At 36.7% G+C, this 15,368-nt stretch overlaps 2 protein-coding genes, 1 long non-coding RNA gene and 1 other non-coding gene across 5 annotated transcripts; 2 read left to right on the top strand and 2 right to left on the bottom strand.

The window, feature by feature from the left end:
• The first annotated feature begins 112 nt into the window (after positions 1-112).
• On the top strand, positions 113-185 carry TRNAA-UGC (transfer RNA alanine (anticodon UGC)). Its single transcript has one exon. It is a non-coding gene; the product is annotated as a tRNA-Ala (tRNA).
• Positions 186-293: 108 nt separating this feature from the next.
• LOC114742845 (importin beta-like SAD2 homolog) lies at positions 294-9,374 on the top strand. 2 transcript variants are annotated; one of them, XM_028931058.1, is made up of 21 exons: positions 294-535; positions 814-986; positions 1,080-1,247; positions 1,708-1,818; positions 1,898-1,975; positions 2,649-2,845; positions 2,936-2,996; positions 3,324-3,398; positions 3,553-3,630; positions 3,797-3,859; positions 3,942-4,025; positions 4,102-4,280; positions 4,420-4,459; positions 4,551-4,694; positions 4,820-4,939; positions 5,025-5,240; positions 5,383-5,565; positions 6,672-7,353; positions 7,912-8,126; positions 8,530-8,665; positions 8,928-9,374. In XM_028931058.1, the coding sequence occupies exons 1-21, from the start codon at positions 394-396 to the stop codon at positions 9,083-9,085; spliced, it is 3,303 nt and encodes a 1,100-aa protein (XP_028786891.1). In that variant the 5' UTR covers positions 294-393; the 3' UTR covers positions 9,086-9,374. The 2 variants fall into 2 exon arrangements, with proteins under 2 accessions (XP_028786891.1, XP_028786890.1); XM_028931057.1 differs by having other exon boundaries at positions 294-568.
• Positions 9,375-10,779: 1,405 nt separating this feature from the next.
• On the bottom strand, positions 10,780-11,868 carry LOC114742849 (uncharacterized). Its single transcript, XR_003739907.1, has 3 exons — positions 11,824-11,868; positions 11,583-11,658; positions 10,780-10,976 (listed from the first exon to the last, which is right to left on the bottom strand). It is a non-coding gene; the product is annotated as an uncharacterized LOC114742849 (long non-coding RNA).
• Positions 11,869-12,139: 271 nt separating this feature from the next.
• LOC114742828 (uncharacterized) lies at positions 12,140-15,116 on the bottom strand. Its single transcript, XM_028931042.1, has 9 exons — positions 14,882-15,116; positions 13,601-14,001; positions 13,393-13,496; positions 13,216-13,321; positions 12,994-13,086; positions 12,843-12,920; positions 12,580-12,702; positions 12,383-12,483; positions 12,140-12,218 (listed from the first exon to the last, which is right to left on the bottom strand). The coding sequence occupies exons 2-9, from the start codon at positions 13,799-13,801 to the stop codon at positions 12,140-12,142; spliced, it is 885 nt and encodes a 294-aa protein (XP_028786875.1). The 5' UTR covers positions 13,802-14,001; positions 14,882-15,116.
• Between the last annotated feature and the right edge of the window lie 252 nt (positions 15,117-15,368).

Raw genomic sequence — 15,368 nt, 5'->3', positions numbered from 1 at the left:
TTTTTCGGAAGTTTCTACCTTTTATCCGGATGCATTTCTTCATTCGTTTTGATGGAGGTCGAACCAAGTTGTATAAGAAATAATATTCATATATCTTAAACCGACTGTCGGGGGGGATGTAGCTCAAACGGTAGAGCGCTCGCTTTGCATGCGAGGGGTACGGGGTTCGATACCCCGCATCTCCACGTTATTTCGCCATATTGAATTTTTCCTCTTTCATCCCTTCAAAATTCTGTTGGTCATCAATATCTACCCGAAAGACGAGCCCAAACTCCAAACCTCCAAAAGGCTCCGTATAAATGTCTCCCGCGGGCTATTAATTTTCCCGCCAACTGCCTCTGAAGAAGACTTGAGGGTTTTCCCAGAAAGAGTTGCAGTGACAAATCCGAGAGCATGGAAGAGGCTACACAGATCGCTCAGCTGCTTAAGCAGACACTCAGTTCAGACGACAACGCCATTCGTGTCGCCACCGATTCTCTCGATCGGCTCTCTGTTAACCCAAACTTTCCATTCTACCTGCTCACCATTGCCTCAGGTTTTTTTTTTGGTTCATTTCTAAGATCTGAACGTGAAAATAATCTCAAGTTCTGAGCTGTGAAATTCGTAATTTAATTTTATCGCTCATTCAAACAATATGGCCCTTTAGTTCCATGTTTTAAAGAACCTTGGTCTATAGTCACTACTTTGAGCTACTGACCATGACTGGAGAAAGCAGAAAGATCCGTTAATGTAACTCTTCTATTAGAGCCTATGCATTATCAACTCATTCGTTCCCCGTCTCAATCTGCATTGGTTTTTGGTGCGTACTTATAGGAGGGGAAAGTCAAGGTCTGAATATTTCTGCTGCTACGTACCTAAAGAACTTCACTCGGCGGAATATTGAGAGTGACCGTGCATCTTCCAAGGTGAGCAAGGAGTTCAAGGGTCAGCTGATTCAAGCTTTGCTTCAAGTTGAGCCCTCTGTTCTGAAAATTTTAGTTGAAGTGGTATGTATACTTGATTTATACTGCTCATTCGTGTTTGCTTGTTGCATCTTTTCAGTAGGATTGCTAATATATCTGAGCATACTTTGGTGGCAGTTTCGGGTGATCGCTGTTGCTGAGTTTGTTAAGGAGAATTTGTGGCCAGATCTTGTACCTAATCTGCGTTCTGCTATTCAGAATAGTAACCTTGTTAACAATTTAAATTCTAAGTGGAACACCATCAATGCCCTTATCATTCTTCGTGCACTTCTTAGACCTTTCCAGGTACTCTATATTTGCTTACATGATTTTTTTGGATCTGGTTTTGCTTTCCGCCATTTTATTATTATAATATTGCATCCATTACAATAAAGTTGTTTATGAAGAAAATTATCTTTCGTTTTTCTGTAAAAGCTAATTTTATGATCTTAAATATTTGACGTTGCGGGTTTCTGACAATTATGTGATCTGAAATAGCATGTTGCATTTAACTTATTTTCAGTATATAAAAAATGTCTTTTGCAGTTTTAATTCACATCATGCATTTGCTTCCCATTGATTGTCTGTGCTCTGATGCTAATCTGTTTCTTGATGAACAGTCAACCTTCGTAGACTTAATTTAAAAGCTTTTATGTTGCGAGACCTGTGCAAAAAATTTGAAGAGTTTGGAATTGTGACAACATTTGTATAGGATATTCGTTTCATCTTTTGGCCTGAATTAAAATTCCAATATTTCAATTAGCAGTATTTTCTGAATCCTAAAGTTGCGAAGGAGCCAGTACCACCTCAGCTGGAGCTTATAGCCGCAGAAATTCTTGTGCCTTTGCTTGAATTTTTCCATCAATTTGTTAAAAAGGTATTCTGCGTTTCCTGTTTGCCCTGCTTTCACACCTTATGAGCTATGCATCTCTGTGATTTTATGGTGCATGGATCAGGCTTTAGCAACCCACGACAGAGCAGATATAGAAACAGAGAAAATCCTTCTCACTGTCTGCAAATGCCTACATTTTGCTGTAAGTGATGGTTTGATATCTGTATATGGGATGAACAAGAATCTATAAATCAATTAGTTTCTGCATGCATTTCATAGATATTCAATCAGAATGGATCTAAGTCTTACAAATTTTTTAATCTTCTAATGATATGTTCCATTGACCCTCTGCCTTCTGCCTTCTGCCTTCCTTGCAATAATGCTATTATGGGATAATCTATTTATGATAAGTCCTCTTTCCTTTGTGTTATAGTTGGTTCTAGACATAACTAGTTTTTGGCCCTCACTAGTCCCATTTGACGTTCTTCAGCCATAATGCCACTGATAGTCATTATGACACCAGACAACATATGCTTCCCTTAGGCGAGTAGATTCATAAGCTGAGAGCTAATTTGTAGCTTACTCTCAGTTAAAGAACTCAATGCTGATGAACGTCAACTGTAGCTTCTGTCTTTCTTATATATATTTTACCCAGTTTATGTAATTGTTATGAGTTGCTGATGGGCCATTGGTTTGCCCTGCATAGATTGTTATTAGCTCTTGTGATTCAGTTTTCTCTGTTGTTTCATGGTACTTGACCCTTGCTGTAGCTTTTTTTTTTTTGGAGGGGTTCATCCCTGTTATATATATATTTTTAAATATTCTCTTGACTTCCTTTCCTCACCTCTATTGTACATCATTTGAAACTTTTGTAGATAAGGTCGTATATGCCTTCTACTTTAGTCCCTCTACTGCCTTCATTCACTCGTGACCTGATTAGCATTTTGGGTTCTCTGAGATTTGATTGTGTGGTTGCTTTCGAAGACGGACACTTGTCAAGACTAAAGACTGGAAAAAGAAGTCTACTTATTTTCTCTTCCCTTGTCACCCGTCACCGGAAGCATTCTGATAAGTAATATAATGCTTAACAACTTTTGTTTATTGAATGTAATTATTTTTGCTGACATACATTGAATTAGAAATGCATTGCATCCATTTTCAGGTTGATGCCAGAAATCATTAACTGTGTTCTAAGCATTGTCAATTTTAGCAAGAATATCAGTGTAAGATAAGCTCTTTGATTCCTCCTGTTATTATTGTGGCAGTAGTTATCTTGAACCTTGAACAATGGCAATGCTTCTGTGTTTCAGTTTTTTGGCTGCTAGAGCTCTGATATTATCACTCATGAAAAAAGCTTACTTGATATAATATCAACTCTCTATCGTTTGATATGTGAACCACCAGTCTCCTGCTATATCTTGATGTTACTGCTTTTCATACTTTGACAAATTTTCTGTATGATTCTGGACTTGAGTTTTCCATAATGTTTATTATTATGGTTCCCGCATTTTCGGGAATGGCTAATTTAGGCAGTTACAATTCTTTTGCAGAAACTTGACTTCATGTCAGAGAGGATTTTGTCCTTAGGATTTGATGTAATTTCACACGTACTGGAGACTGGGCCAGTAAGTTTCATCATGGTTGTTTTTATATTAGCAAGTTCTAATTTAAGATAACAAATTATAGTTATTTTGAAAAACAATTTCAATTGTTAGGACCTGCCCTTTGATGGTCTATATCTTCACTGGGACATTCACCTTTTATATGGTTCATTTACAGGGATGGCGGCTGGTTTCACCACATTTTATGTCTCTGTTACACTCTGCAATCATCCCAGCATTGGTGATGAATGAGAAGGTGAGAAATCTTCTTCCCCGCTTCTTTTGGTAAAGGAAGGTTAGAAAGCTTTAAATGAAAGGGAAATTTGCGAACTTCATTGAGATTATTGCTAGTCAGTAATAGTGTTGCTTAATGAGAAAATTTTTGAGTTTATGATGCTTTTTTTTTTTTTTTTTTTGCATAGGATGTCTCCGAGTGGGAAGAAGATGCAGATGAGTATCTTCGAAAGAACCACCCATCAGAAATTGTATGAAAAGTAATTATCTTTCTTCCACTGTTTTACATTTTTCCTAGTTATTTCTGAACCTTTTTTTTTTTTTTAAATTCAGGGTGAAGTTTCTGGATGGAGAGAGGATTTATTCACGGCCAGAAAAAGTGCAATGAACTTACTTGGAGTTATTTCAATGTCAAAGGTCACCACTGATGAAAGTTCATTGGACTATGCCATTTTGCTAATACCATAGCTCATATTGTCATTAATTCTTACAGGGGCCTCCATTAGCAGCTTCCAGTGAGTGTTCATCAGCTTCAACAAAACGTAAAAAGGGTGAAAAGAACAAGAGAAGCAGTCATCTCCGCACCATGGGTGAATTATTGGTGCTTCCATTTTTGTCTAAATTTCCCATTCCTTCCAATTCCAATTGGTCTCGAGACAGCATCCTGAATGAGTGAGTTTCTGTAAATGGCTCATGTGTTTTATACATTAGATGATTGATTTTGCTTCCCCCTCCCCCAAATATATACTTTCAATAGCCCAAGTGTTGTTTGTATCAAATCTCATTATTGCTATGGCATGAACCGTGGCAGTTACTTTGGCGTTCTGATGGCATATGGTGGCTTACAGGATGTAAGGATATCTTACCATTTTTTCACCCAACGGCCAGTTTCTGGATTTGGATTCACAATAGAAAATTGAACTTCTCCTTTTGCTTACACAGTTTCTGAGGGAGCAAGAACCTCATTATATAATAAGTCTGGTTCAAACACGGATTCTACCATTGTATACTTTGGCCGTGTGCCTACCATATTTGGTTGCAAGTGCAAACTGGGTACTTGGAGAACTAGGTTCCTGTCTACCAGAAGTAAGACAGTACTATCATAAGCTTTTACAAATATATTGCAGCTTTATGCTTTCTTGTGACTGTTATGTTGTAATAATTTTCAACACACTTTGGATAAACCCTACTTAGTTTCTATGTTATTTCAGGAGATGAGTGCTGATGTATATTCTCAATTGCTCAAGGCATTGGTGATGCCAAATAAGCAGGACCTATCTTGCTATCCTGTGCGGGTTTCTGCAGCAGGGGCAATTATGACACTCATTGATGTGATTTTCTAGATCCATGTTTCATTTTGGGCTCTGTGTGTGTAGTATTGTTCTTATTTGTCACACACCTATCTCTTCTTTTCAGAATGACTACATGCCACCCGATTGGCTACCTCTTCTCCAAGTAGTAATTGGCAATATTGGAAATGACGATAGCGAGAGCTCCATCCTATATCAGCTTCTTTGTTCTGTGATAGAAGCTGGGGATGAGAAAATTGCAATTCATATCCCATTTCTTGTCTCGTCTCTAGTTGGTTCAGTCTCAAAATGCATAATCCCCAATCTGGAGCCATGGCCTCAGGTATTTACTGGTCATTATTTTTTTGTTGTTGCTTAATAATCACTTCATTATAACCGACTCAGTAAATTGAGAGCAGGGTATTAAAAATTCAAAGTTAATGGTAATGATTACCATGTTTAATCTGAGTATCTCTCCACAATAGGTGGTAGCACATGCGTTTGCGGCTCTGGCAGTGATGGCTAAGACTTGGGAAAGCTTTAAGTCTGAAGAGTTAAAATCAGAATCAAGCATCTCTCCAGAAAAATGGGCTTCTGGTCAGGCTGCAATTTGTAGAGCCTTTGCTGAACTCTTGCAGCAGGCTTGGCTTGCACCTCTATTCACAGTGGTTAGTTTAAGGTTCCTTCCAAGATTGGATTTGGCTTTTATTTTTCTGGGTTAATGCTCCAAACCTGAAATGACTGTTGATATCACTTAATGTTGCATGTTCATGAAAATCGTTAAATATTTTCATACAAGCCTTACAAGGTTCTCTCATGCGCTGCCGGATGCACTATCTCAAATGCAGAGTTTTTATAATTTTGTATGTGATATATTGTAAATTGATAATTGTTTGAGGTAGGCTTTATTGATGATGTCATCACAAATATGTTTCTGATGGATCATCTTTTAATAGAGAGCATCCTAGCCAGATGGTTTTTCTGTTGTCATATTCTTAGTGCTGACTTTTGTCTTAACAGTTTGATGGAAAGATGATGTATCAATCTCCAGGTATAAGCGGATTGGCAAAAGCATTGTGGCAATTATTTGGCCGAATCCTGTACAAACTCTATTATGTGTTAGTATAATGTACTAGGGTTGTTAGGCCCGGGCCCGGGCCCAGGCCCAGGCCCATAATGTCTCCATGCATTTGTATCAGAGCAGGCAAACTTTAGTTCAGTTCGCTGACTTTACATTGAGCTCATGCGCACTACATGAGACTGAATAAGACTGATCGAGTTTCTCTAAGTCAATGTATTGACATTATGTAGCTAAAATGTTAAGCTCTCAGGATACAAGTAACCTTTCTTCCCCCTCTTTATCTCAACAGCTACTTGGAGGTCTGCGTTATGTATTCTTTCGGGCTGTTGATTGTTATCAGTTGGTTGTTTTTAGGTCGTGCCATTCTGAATGAAAATTAGCCATATCATGTATTGTCAATTATTTTATATTATGATGAATTAATACATTTTGACATGAAATAAGGTGTGGAAGGATGAATATCTTTTTTTGGCCCTACCAAGGTTTCATCTCTTCAAAAATGATCCTTGTCTAATATGTGACTATCTTTTTTGTCCCAGTAGTATTTGATATATATTGAATTTAGTTTTGCTGGTTAGATTCTCTATTGTTGTCCAATAATGGAAAATTTTCCTTAATCCAATCCTTCGCATCATATTTTAACATTCTTAATCTTTCATTAAAATATGTCATATTGTGCTTGAATCTGAAAAGGATCAACAAGGGCAACGTTCTACCCCTTTATCATGCATAGAAGATCTGTCAACATTGCTCCGATTTGTTATGCTATCTATTACTGAAGATCATATGATCCAAGAACTTAAAGTAATGGAGTTGCTATCAGTTTGGGCTGATATGGTTGCAGAATGGAATGCTTGGGAAGAATCAGAGGATTTATCGATATTTGACTGCGTTAAGGAAGTTGTAAATCTAGATCAGAAGTATGGGCTGAAAAACTTTCTTGTGAAACATGTGCCATCCCCTCCAGCTCCTCCTGTGCCTGAACGTTCAGTTATAGAGAGCATTTCCGCTTTCATTAGTGAGGCTATTTTGCAATATCCATCTGCAACATGGAGAGCTTGCTCTTGCGTTCATTTACTATTACATTGTCCAACCTTCACACTTGAAACTGAAAGCATAAAGCAGTCATTGGCTGTTGTTTTTAGTCAGGCGGCCTTCACTCGTTTTAGAGAAGTTCAAAGCAAGCGATGCTCACTGTGGAAACCCTTATTGCTTTCAATTTCCTCATGCTACTTGTGTTATCCTGATACTGTGGAGGGTGTTCTGGAGAAGGGTGAAGAGGGAGGCGTCGCAATTTGGGCATCTGCTTTGTGTCATGTATCCAGGAGCTCTTCTGAGGCCTGTCTGACTGCGGAATCTGATATGAAGTTAATAGGTAAAGTAGTTTGCTTTCAGACTTTATTTTGATCTATTTGTTTGCTATAACTGAGCGGTCTCATAAAATGTCCAATGACTCCGTTGCATTGCTTCTGATTGTAGTTTTTGCTCCTTCATCCTGCCTAAGTCGTTCTATATGAAAGTTTAGCAGGGAGCAAAGAAAAAGTATCACTTGTTGGATAAGCTGTACTTGAAACAGAAGGCATGGCAATAACAGAACGAAGTAACAAATACCTGAGAAGACTTATAAATGTTAAAGAATTGGTCCGTCTGTCTGCTTATTCTTTTATAATGAATCCATTGAAAAACAATGCATAGAACACATCGACGAGAAGCAACACACGCAATTCTATCCCCTAACTTATGTAAGGGCAAAGATATGGCCTCAAAGAAATTTAATAGTAATTAGCTCTACTGTGAACTCATGTTTAATAGTAAACATAATGGAATGGTCTAATCTATTTGCATCTACTATGTGGTTTTTCTTTTTGGGAATTCTGAAATGAGGATGCTGCTGAATTATTCTGATCATTATTTATATTGCTGGTGAATTTAGTGATGACGCTGGCCAAGTTGATCGAGCAACTTTTGAGACAAGGGAACTCAGGCGCTGTTTCTATGCAGGACTGCTTCATTGCACTGTTGGATTTGTCTATGCGATTGAAGGAAGTGCAGCAGGAAGGGAAAGGAGAGGAAGAAGAACCTGAAGAATCTGAAAATGACGAGGATGATGAGGACAGTGACGGTGACTTTGAAGATGAAGATGATGAGGTTGGCTTTTCTAGTTTCTTCATTATCTCACATCTTTTAGAAGTATTGTCTATAGCACATCAGGATATTCTGAGGTTAGGGCCTTCTACCGTTCTACCAGGGCCTCCTACTTAGTGTATAGTTCTGGTGAAACTTGAAAGGAAACTAGAAAAGCAATGGACAAGGCGTGGTCTCAAGCTTTTGAGGAGTTCTGATAGGAAGTAGGGACAAAGAATGGTGAATAAGGAAAGGAAACCAAGAGATTTGGGCCAGTCAGATGTATTGAAGGGGGGAAAGTTTTATTACAAATGAAGATACTTGAGAAAGATGGGAGTGCTACTTCTATAAGCTTTTCAATGATGGATTAGGCCATGTCCAGTGTTTGTTTTCTTATTTACTCTTTCTTTCTTCTTGCTTGCTTTAGGACTCCGAGGCTGAGGAATATGAAGAAACAGAAGAAGAATTTCTTAATAGGTATGCTAAAGCTGCTGAGGAATTGGAAAATGGTTCAATCATTGAAGAGGGAGATGTGGAAGATCAAGAACCGGAGACGGAATTAGGTAGGGCTTTAATATGTACAGGAATATATTTTTATTTGTTTTTAGCATCATCATAATTAACTTGAATTCATTAATTGAATCAAAATATTCCCAGTAAAAAAAATTAATAAATATGATGTATGCTTAAAAATTGCTTTCAGAAAGTGATGAAGTCGACTAAATTACTTGTTATGTACTTATGTTTGGGATTATATGTTCACGACTTTTATGGGGAAAAAAACACGTTTTAAACCATCTGCCCGCTTTTTTGGTGGACATGCAGGTCGCTTGATAGACATTGACGAGCAAAAAGTTGTGTTGTCCTTGATAGACAAATATTCTCGTGTGCTCATAAACGGACGAGTTCTATCCTCGCATGTTGTGGTGAATTTTCTGAATGCTTTTCCTGAGCATGGTTCGTATTTCCAGCAATTCAGATAAGAGTGTTGAGATTTCAAATTTTCAATGGTGTTCGTTCATGAGAAATTTCATTTGGAAAACCGCTATTTAAAAATGTGTGTAAATCGAAAGAAAACATTTTTGTTTTTCAGAATTGAATTACAATTAGTTTCAGGCATTTTCACTTGTATCAGATATTGATCTTAATATTTTGGGTTGCGATGTTATTTATGGTTGATAGATTTGAGACATCATATTGTGAGAAGTGTAAATAAATGTGTTTTGTGTATCAAAAGCCTTTTTTAATACAATTGCTTAAAAATAGCTTAAAGAGATGTTTTGCTTTTAGATGCCTCCACACTTCCAGCCATGACGCGAGTCTTAGGGATTGTTTGGCTTAATGAGAGGAAGGGAAGGGAATAGATTTTAATGGAGGGAAGGGAAGGGAGGAGAGTGGAAGGATTTTAATATTATCTTGTTTGGATTTACAAAAAAAGAGGAGAGGGAGGAATTTTAATATTACCTTGTTTAGTTCATGAGAGGAGGGGAGGGAAAAATATTTTAACATAGGTAATTTTGTTTTATTTTATTTAAGATATGGGTATAATGGTCATAATATGACAAAATATGTGTATAATAGTCATAATATGACAAAATATTGCCTTTTCTTCTAAATCTTCTCAATTTTGGAGGGGAGGTTGAGGAGGGAAAATTTTTTTTCCTTCCCTCCTAAAATTTGTGTTGCCAAACAAAAAGAAATGATTAAAATATTTCTCCCTCTTTTTCTTCCTTTCCAAATCTCTCGTCCCAAACACATTTTTTACTTAATCGCATTTCATCTTGCATAGCTACATACATTGTGTATGCTGCTAGCTTTTCTTCTTCTTCTTTTTTCCCGCCAACTGTAAGGCGCTAGCTGTTCACTGGTAATTTCTCTTCTGTCATACCGAATATGCGATTGTTACATTTCAGTCTTTTTTCCCTAGAACAATTCAAAAGCAATTTCTAAGGAAAATCGGAAAGACTTGTGTTTTATGAATTATTGCACCTTGAAAATTTTTTGCCACGTGTTTAATTGCTTAAAGTAGTACAATAATTAGGTGACATTGACTAGGGGGTGCTTAGATTAACTTTTTGAAAGTGACTTTACAAATCCTGAGATAAGAATGTAAAAAGAGTTTTATCTCAATTTGTGTGAAAGTATTTTATTTAAATGTTTCTTGGTTTCAAATACTTCCTAAATCAACTTCCCACAATATACGGTTTTTTATGGCTTGTTTAATTTGTTCCCATTTTTTATTTTTAAAAACTATTTTGTAACCTAATTTTTAGAAATTATTTTTCAAAATATAACAGAAGGAAAAATTATTAATTAATGGATTGAATGACCCTCCTAAACCCTGAAAAGAAAACCAACTTTTGGAAGAATCGGTCCCATCTGAATTAATTGTAGCAAAATATTGATGGGTTAAGGGACCTAATGCAGTGGATTATGAGTTACCGACACTAATTAGAATAGATGTGCGCAGATACGTCCTGATTGGTCACTATGGAATGTTGAGGGTTTTGAGTTCAAATGATTCTATAAAATGATGCAGAAGGAAAGCATTTGTACTGTTTTCTCCTAAAAAAATTAGATTGACGCCATCGGATGAGGAACAGAAATAAAACAGACAGTGCTGTTGAGCGAATCATAATACACAATATGTGCAATGATGACAGAATGAATACACAATACAATTGCTTAAATCCTAGAACCCGATCTTGTAACATTTTCAGTCCAAGTTTCTACTAGGGCTTTTCTCTCTCTCCTTTTTGAACAATAATAAAGCATGTCAAAATCCGGCCGGCTGTCCCTTGAACGTCAAAATCCAACTAATTGGCCTTTTGATAACTCTACCAGCACACGATCCCGAATGCCACAAATTTCCTCCTGAAATGTGATAACTCTAGATCATTGTAAATTTCTCAAAATTAACACATTTTTAATAATAGAAGAAATGCACAAATTACATGAAGCCCAGGATGATCTGCACGAAACTCAATACGAACAGCAATGCTTACAGCTTGTCATCAATGCAAGTACTTTTTTTTAAGGGAAAATTGCAACAAAATCCCACATAAAAGAATTAAATTAAAAAAAGTCTTTTGAAATCATCAAATTATTCTAAAATCCCAAGAGACCTCGTTGCAAGAGAATTCATTTGTTTAATTACCAAATTGTTCTTTTTTTTTTTTTAAGTTTGTATTGACAATTAAAAGAGCGATCGCTGACAACTTAAAATGTAAGGATTAATAACTCCTGCATTACATTTTGTGATATATTGAGAAATGTTATGTTGCCAATATCTGCCGTATTTTTTGCAATGAAGTCTCTTGAAACTTAAAAACAATTTGATAATTTCAAAGGACATTTTTGTATTTAATTCTCTTGGATGGAACCTTATTGCAATTTTCCCTTTTTTTTCAAAACCAACATGCAATTCATTGTACTTTTATATGTTATATAGATTTATTAACAGTGTTCATGTTGGCTTACCGTAGAAAAAGGTACGATTGCCCCACACATAATAATGGAGGCCATATATGTCAGTACGAACACACCGCAATCATGGCTGCAGAATGGAGAGACAATTTCATAAAAACAAGATAAAGCAATAAATAACAACACTAATAGTCGACTTAGTAGTAAAAGACAATATGAAACTTGCCTCAATCAACATTGTAGTCAATCAGTGAGTGTGTGAGCGTGTGCGCGCAAAATCAAAATATGACAATACCCATTCACTTGCTGGGAAATATCCTTTGGATAAATAAAATCCCATGCTTGAACTTTAAGTTATCAACGCCTGTTTTTTTTAATTGTCAACGACAATTGAATAAAACAAAAAAGGGTAATTTGGTAATTAAACAAATAAATTTTTTGCAATGAAGTCTCTTGAAACTTAAAACAATTTTGATAATTTCAAAGAACATTTTTGTATTTAATTCTCTTGGATGGAACCTTATTCATTTTCCCTTTTTTTTTCAAAACCAACATGCAATTCATTGTACTTTTATATGTTATATAGATTTATTAACAGTGTTCATGTTGGCTTACGTAGAAAAAGGTACGATTGCCCCACACATAATAATGGAGGCCATATATGTCAGTACGAACACACCGCAATCATGGCTGCAGAATGGAGAGACAATTTCATAAAAACAAGATAAGCAATAAATAACAACACTAATAGTCGGCTTAGTAGTAAAAGACAATATGAAACTTGCCTCAATCAACATTGTAGTCAATCAGTGAGTGTGTGAGCGTGTGCGCGCAAAATCAAAATATGACAATACCCATTCACTTGCTGGGGAATATCCTTTGGATAAATAAAATCCCATGAGTGGGAATCCTCATAACCAAGTACAGTGGCACAAATCCACCGCAGCCAATTTCCCTGGGTAAATTAGATCCAATTCAACACATGATTTGGAAAGTTGTAAACCAAAAAGTATCATATCAAGTATATCATAGTTTCAGTGAGGACTCTTACCACTTTCACTACATCTTTTTTGTGCCTCCCGCTATTCATGGAATCATAAACAACCACTTTTCGCTTAAGACAATCAGCAACAGCCAATATGTAATGGTGGTTTATCACACACGGAAAAAATAACTGCCACACCAATTCCACAAACTGAGATGCCAATAGATAGAATGTGTGTGTGTTATATATGAATAAAAAATGAAACAAAATAATCATCGAACTATACACATTAAATACTTCATTTACATGACGACCAATGACAAACCTACTCGATTGTGGTGACCCTTCATCAATTTTTTCACCCAACAGAGGTCATCTCTATTGTTCAACCTTGCCAAAGCTATAACCTGTAATCCATGGAACTATTTTGATCACCGTTTCCTATTATTAACATAGTAACAAGGGTTTAAGAAACAATACCCCAGCATAAGGAGAGATAAGAAAATCAGTGTAGTCCTTATCAGGATAGCAGCAAGCCCATTTCATCAGTATTTCTCCATAACAATGAACAACCTGGGTACAAAGCTCAGAAAAGATTATGAGACTAATTTGCCCCCAAGTTAAAAAGTTTTTCATCATAATAGTCGCTTTCCATAACATGATAACCATACTTATATGAATAAAGAACAAGTTACCACGAACATTATTGTTGAGCCATAATTTATGCAAATTCCGATGACCTTTGTAAACAAGGCATTGAATATCCATGGCCAACAAACCAGAGTCTTCCATTGAAGTGTCACCAAATCTGCAATGTCATAAAAATAAGTGTGGGTTACAAATGACATCAAATGGACAAATGGTAACAGAAATTCATACCTTATATTATCTCCTTCGGTCGTACCAAATGAATGACATCTCCACCTTTCCACCATGTCAGACTCCTCTTGATTTAATCTATATGTGATGTGTCTTCGAACATCCTTTCATTCAAAACGATAAAAACTTAACATGCAAGTAACAAGTTCTTTGGCCACAAGTTGTCCTCAATGCAAACCTTTGAAATAAACCTAGTAATTGAGATTACCTCAACATCCAATGGCGGAGTCAATGTTTGGGTCTGATCTGATTTTTCCTGTGCGTGTCTTGATCTTAAATTGAACCATCTTGAAGGTTGAAACGGAGATTTTTTAATATGGCTAGACCTAGAACTAGAAGCAAGTCGTCTTGACTTGTTCCTTCGAACATACACGCTTTGTGGTGCTTTCATCTTGTTTGACTCAGCCATAACAGTGGAAACAAAAGACGTACTAACCTTATCAACTCTACGGCATCTATTTTCCCCCCACCTTCAGTTTCTAATTGAGCCTTCATATGTGCCAAGCTAATGAATTCTTTCGTTAGTTCCTCTATCTTACCACACTTCTCCTTGATTATCCTATCATGATGAACAATGCCGCAATTAACATTCTCAGCAGCAGTTCCCATCTGAGAATTGCCAACAAAATCAGTTCTGGTCAATCTAGTATCAGTTTTATAGCTAATGACATTTTTGTAAGAAGGCACACTTTTTTATCATGTTTGGATAATAGATTAAAAAAAAAAAAGGAATATAAGTAATGAGAATAAATTATGAATATAATGCAAATTTAAATAATATAAGTAATGAGACGGATATAAGTTCAACATATATTCCAAACCAAAATTGACCAGTATAACTAATCGGCCGAGGTGCTCCAGAAAAAGGGAAAAGGAGGGCGGTGGGATTTGCATTCGCTCCCTTCAACTTAGAGACATTTGCAAACACCTTACCAACTATTAGCCAACCAGTTTAGAAGCATCTATTTTTCCATTTACCACGTTACCAGGGGTGTGTTGTGCTATTTCAAGTTTCGCCATCTGTTGTTTCAAGAGGGCCCCGTGACAAAGAAGAGAGTCTAAGGGAGCATCTCTATTAGCAGGGAAATTAACATATCCTGACGAACGACAGCTGAAATAGGGTAATTTTCAGTTTTTCTTAAGTTACCAGGTGTTTGCAAAGACTCGAGATTGAGACATTACTTCTTAATTTTTTACCAATTAAAAAATATTAGTTATCCCCGATAAGCCGGCAACTACCACCAAGTCCAGAACTAATTATGCAGCTTCTCACTGAGAGCTCAAGTATATCCGACAAACTTCTACCACACACCAGCTGAATTAAGCCATCGGATAAAGCAAAAGGACGGCTAAAAAGGAAGTGGACGCGGAAGAAACAAAATGCCTAGAGAGGAGAAGATAAAGAGGGGTCCGGCGAAACAAACCTTCTAGGTCTCAGTGATAAAAGGGAGAGGAAAGTACGAAATTTTGACGAGAAAGAAAATCATACCTAGGGTCCTTCGACTTGGAAGCTTGAAGAACCTCGGCCAGCAGAGAAAAGAAGAATCAAACCCTACGCTCGACGTGATCTCTCATTCTCTCTCGTTTCGAAGCTATTAATGGTGGGAGTCAGGGACGGTGGTTGGAATTTGGCGGGGCCTTGCATTTGAATCAGGACCTCCCAATCAAATACCAGCCACCTGCTAGCAGCGCCAATTGCTGTTCTTCCCCGCGCCGGGTCCCGTAGAGGTGAAGGAACGCTGGAATTTGCACGCCTAATTATAATTTTTAAAAAAAACTTAAATTTAGTTTCTATGATGAATTTCTCTCCGTTCCTTTTCAATAAATAACTTTGGATTTCATCGTGTATATCAAAAAATTAGTTAAAAATAATAAATAAGTAAAAATCAGAAGTTATTTTTCTAAAATATTTTTATTTATGAGGGAGAGGGAGAGAGTATAAGAAAGAGAATAAGAAAATTATTACTCCCTCTGAT

The sequence above is a fragment of the Neltuma alba genome, unplaced genomic scaffold (genome assembly GCF_004799145.2).
Source record: "Neltuma alba isolate B1F8T4 unplaced genomic scaffold, ASM479914v2 tig00003893_pilon, whole genome shotgun sequence".
NCBI classification, from domain to species: Eukaryota; Viridiplantae; Streptophyta; class Magnoliopsida; order Fabales; family Fabaceae; genus Neltuma; species Neltuma alba.
The sequence above is the reverse complement of the archived record's forward strand: the minus strand, read 5'-3'. Positions and strand labels throughout refer to the sequence as shown.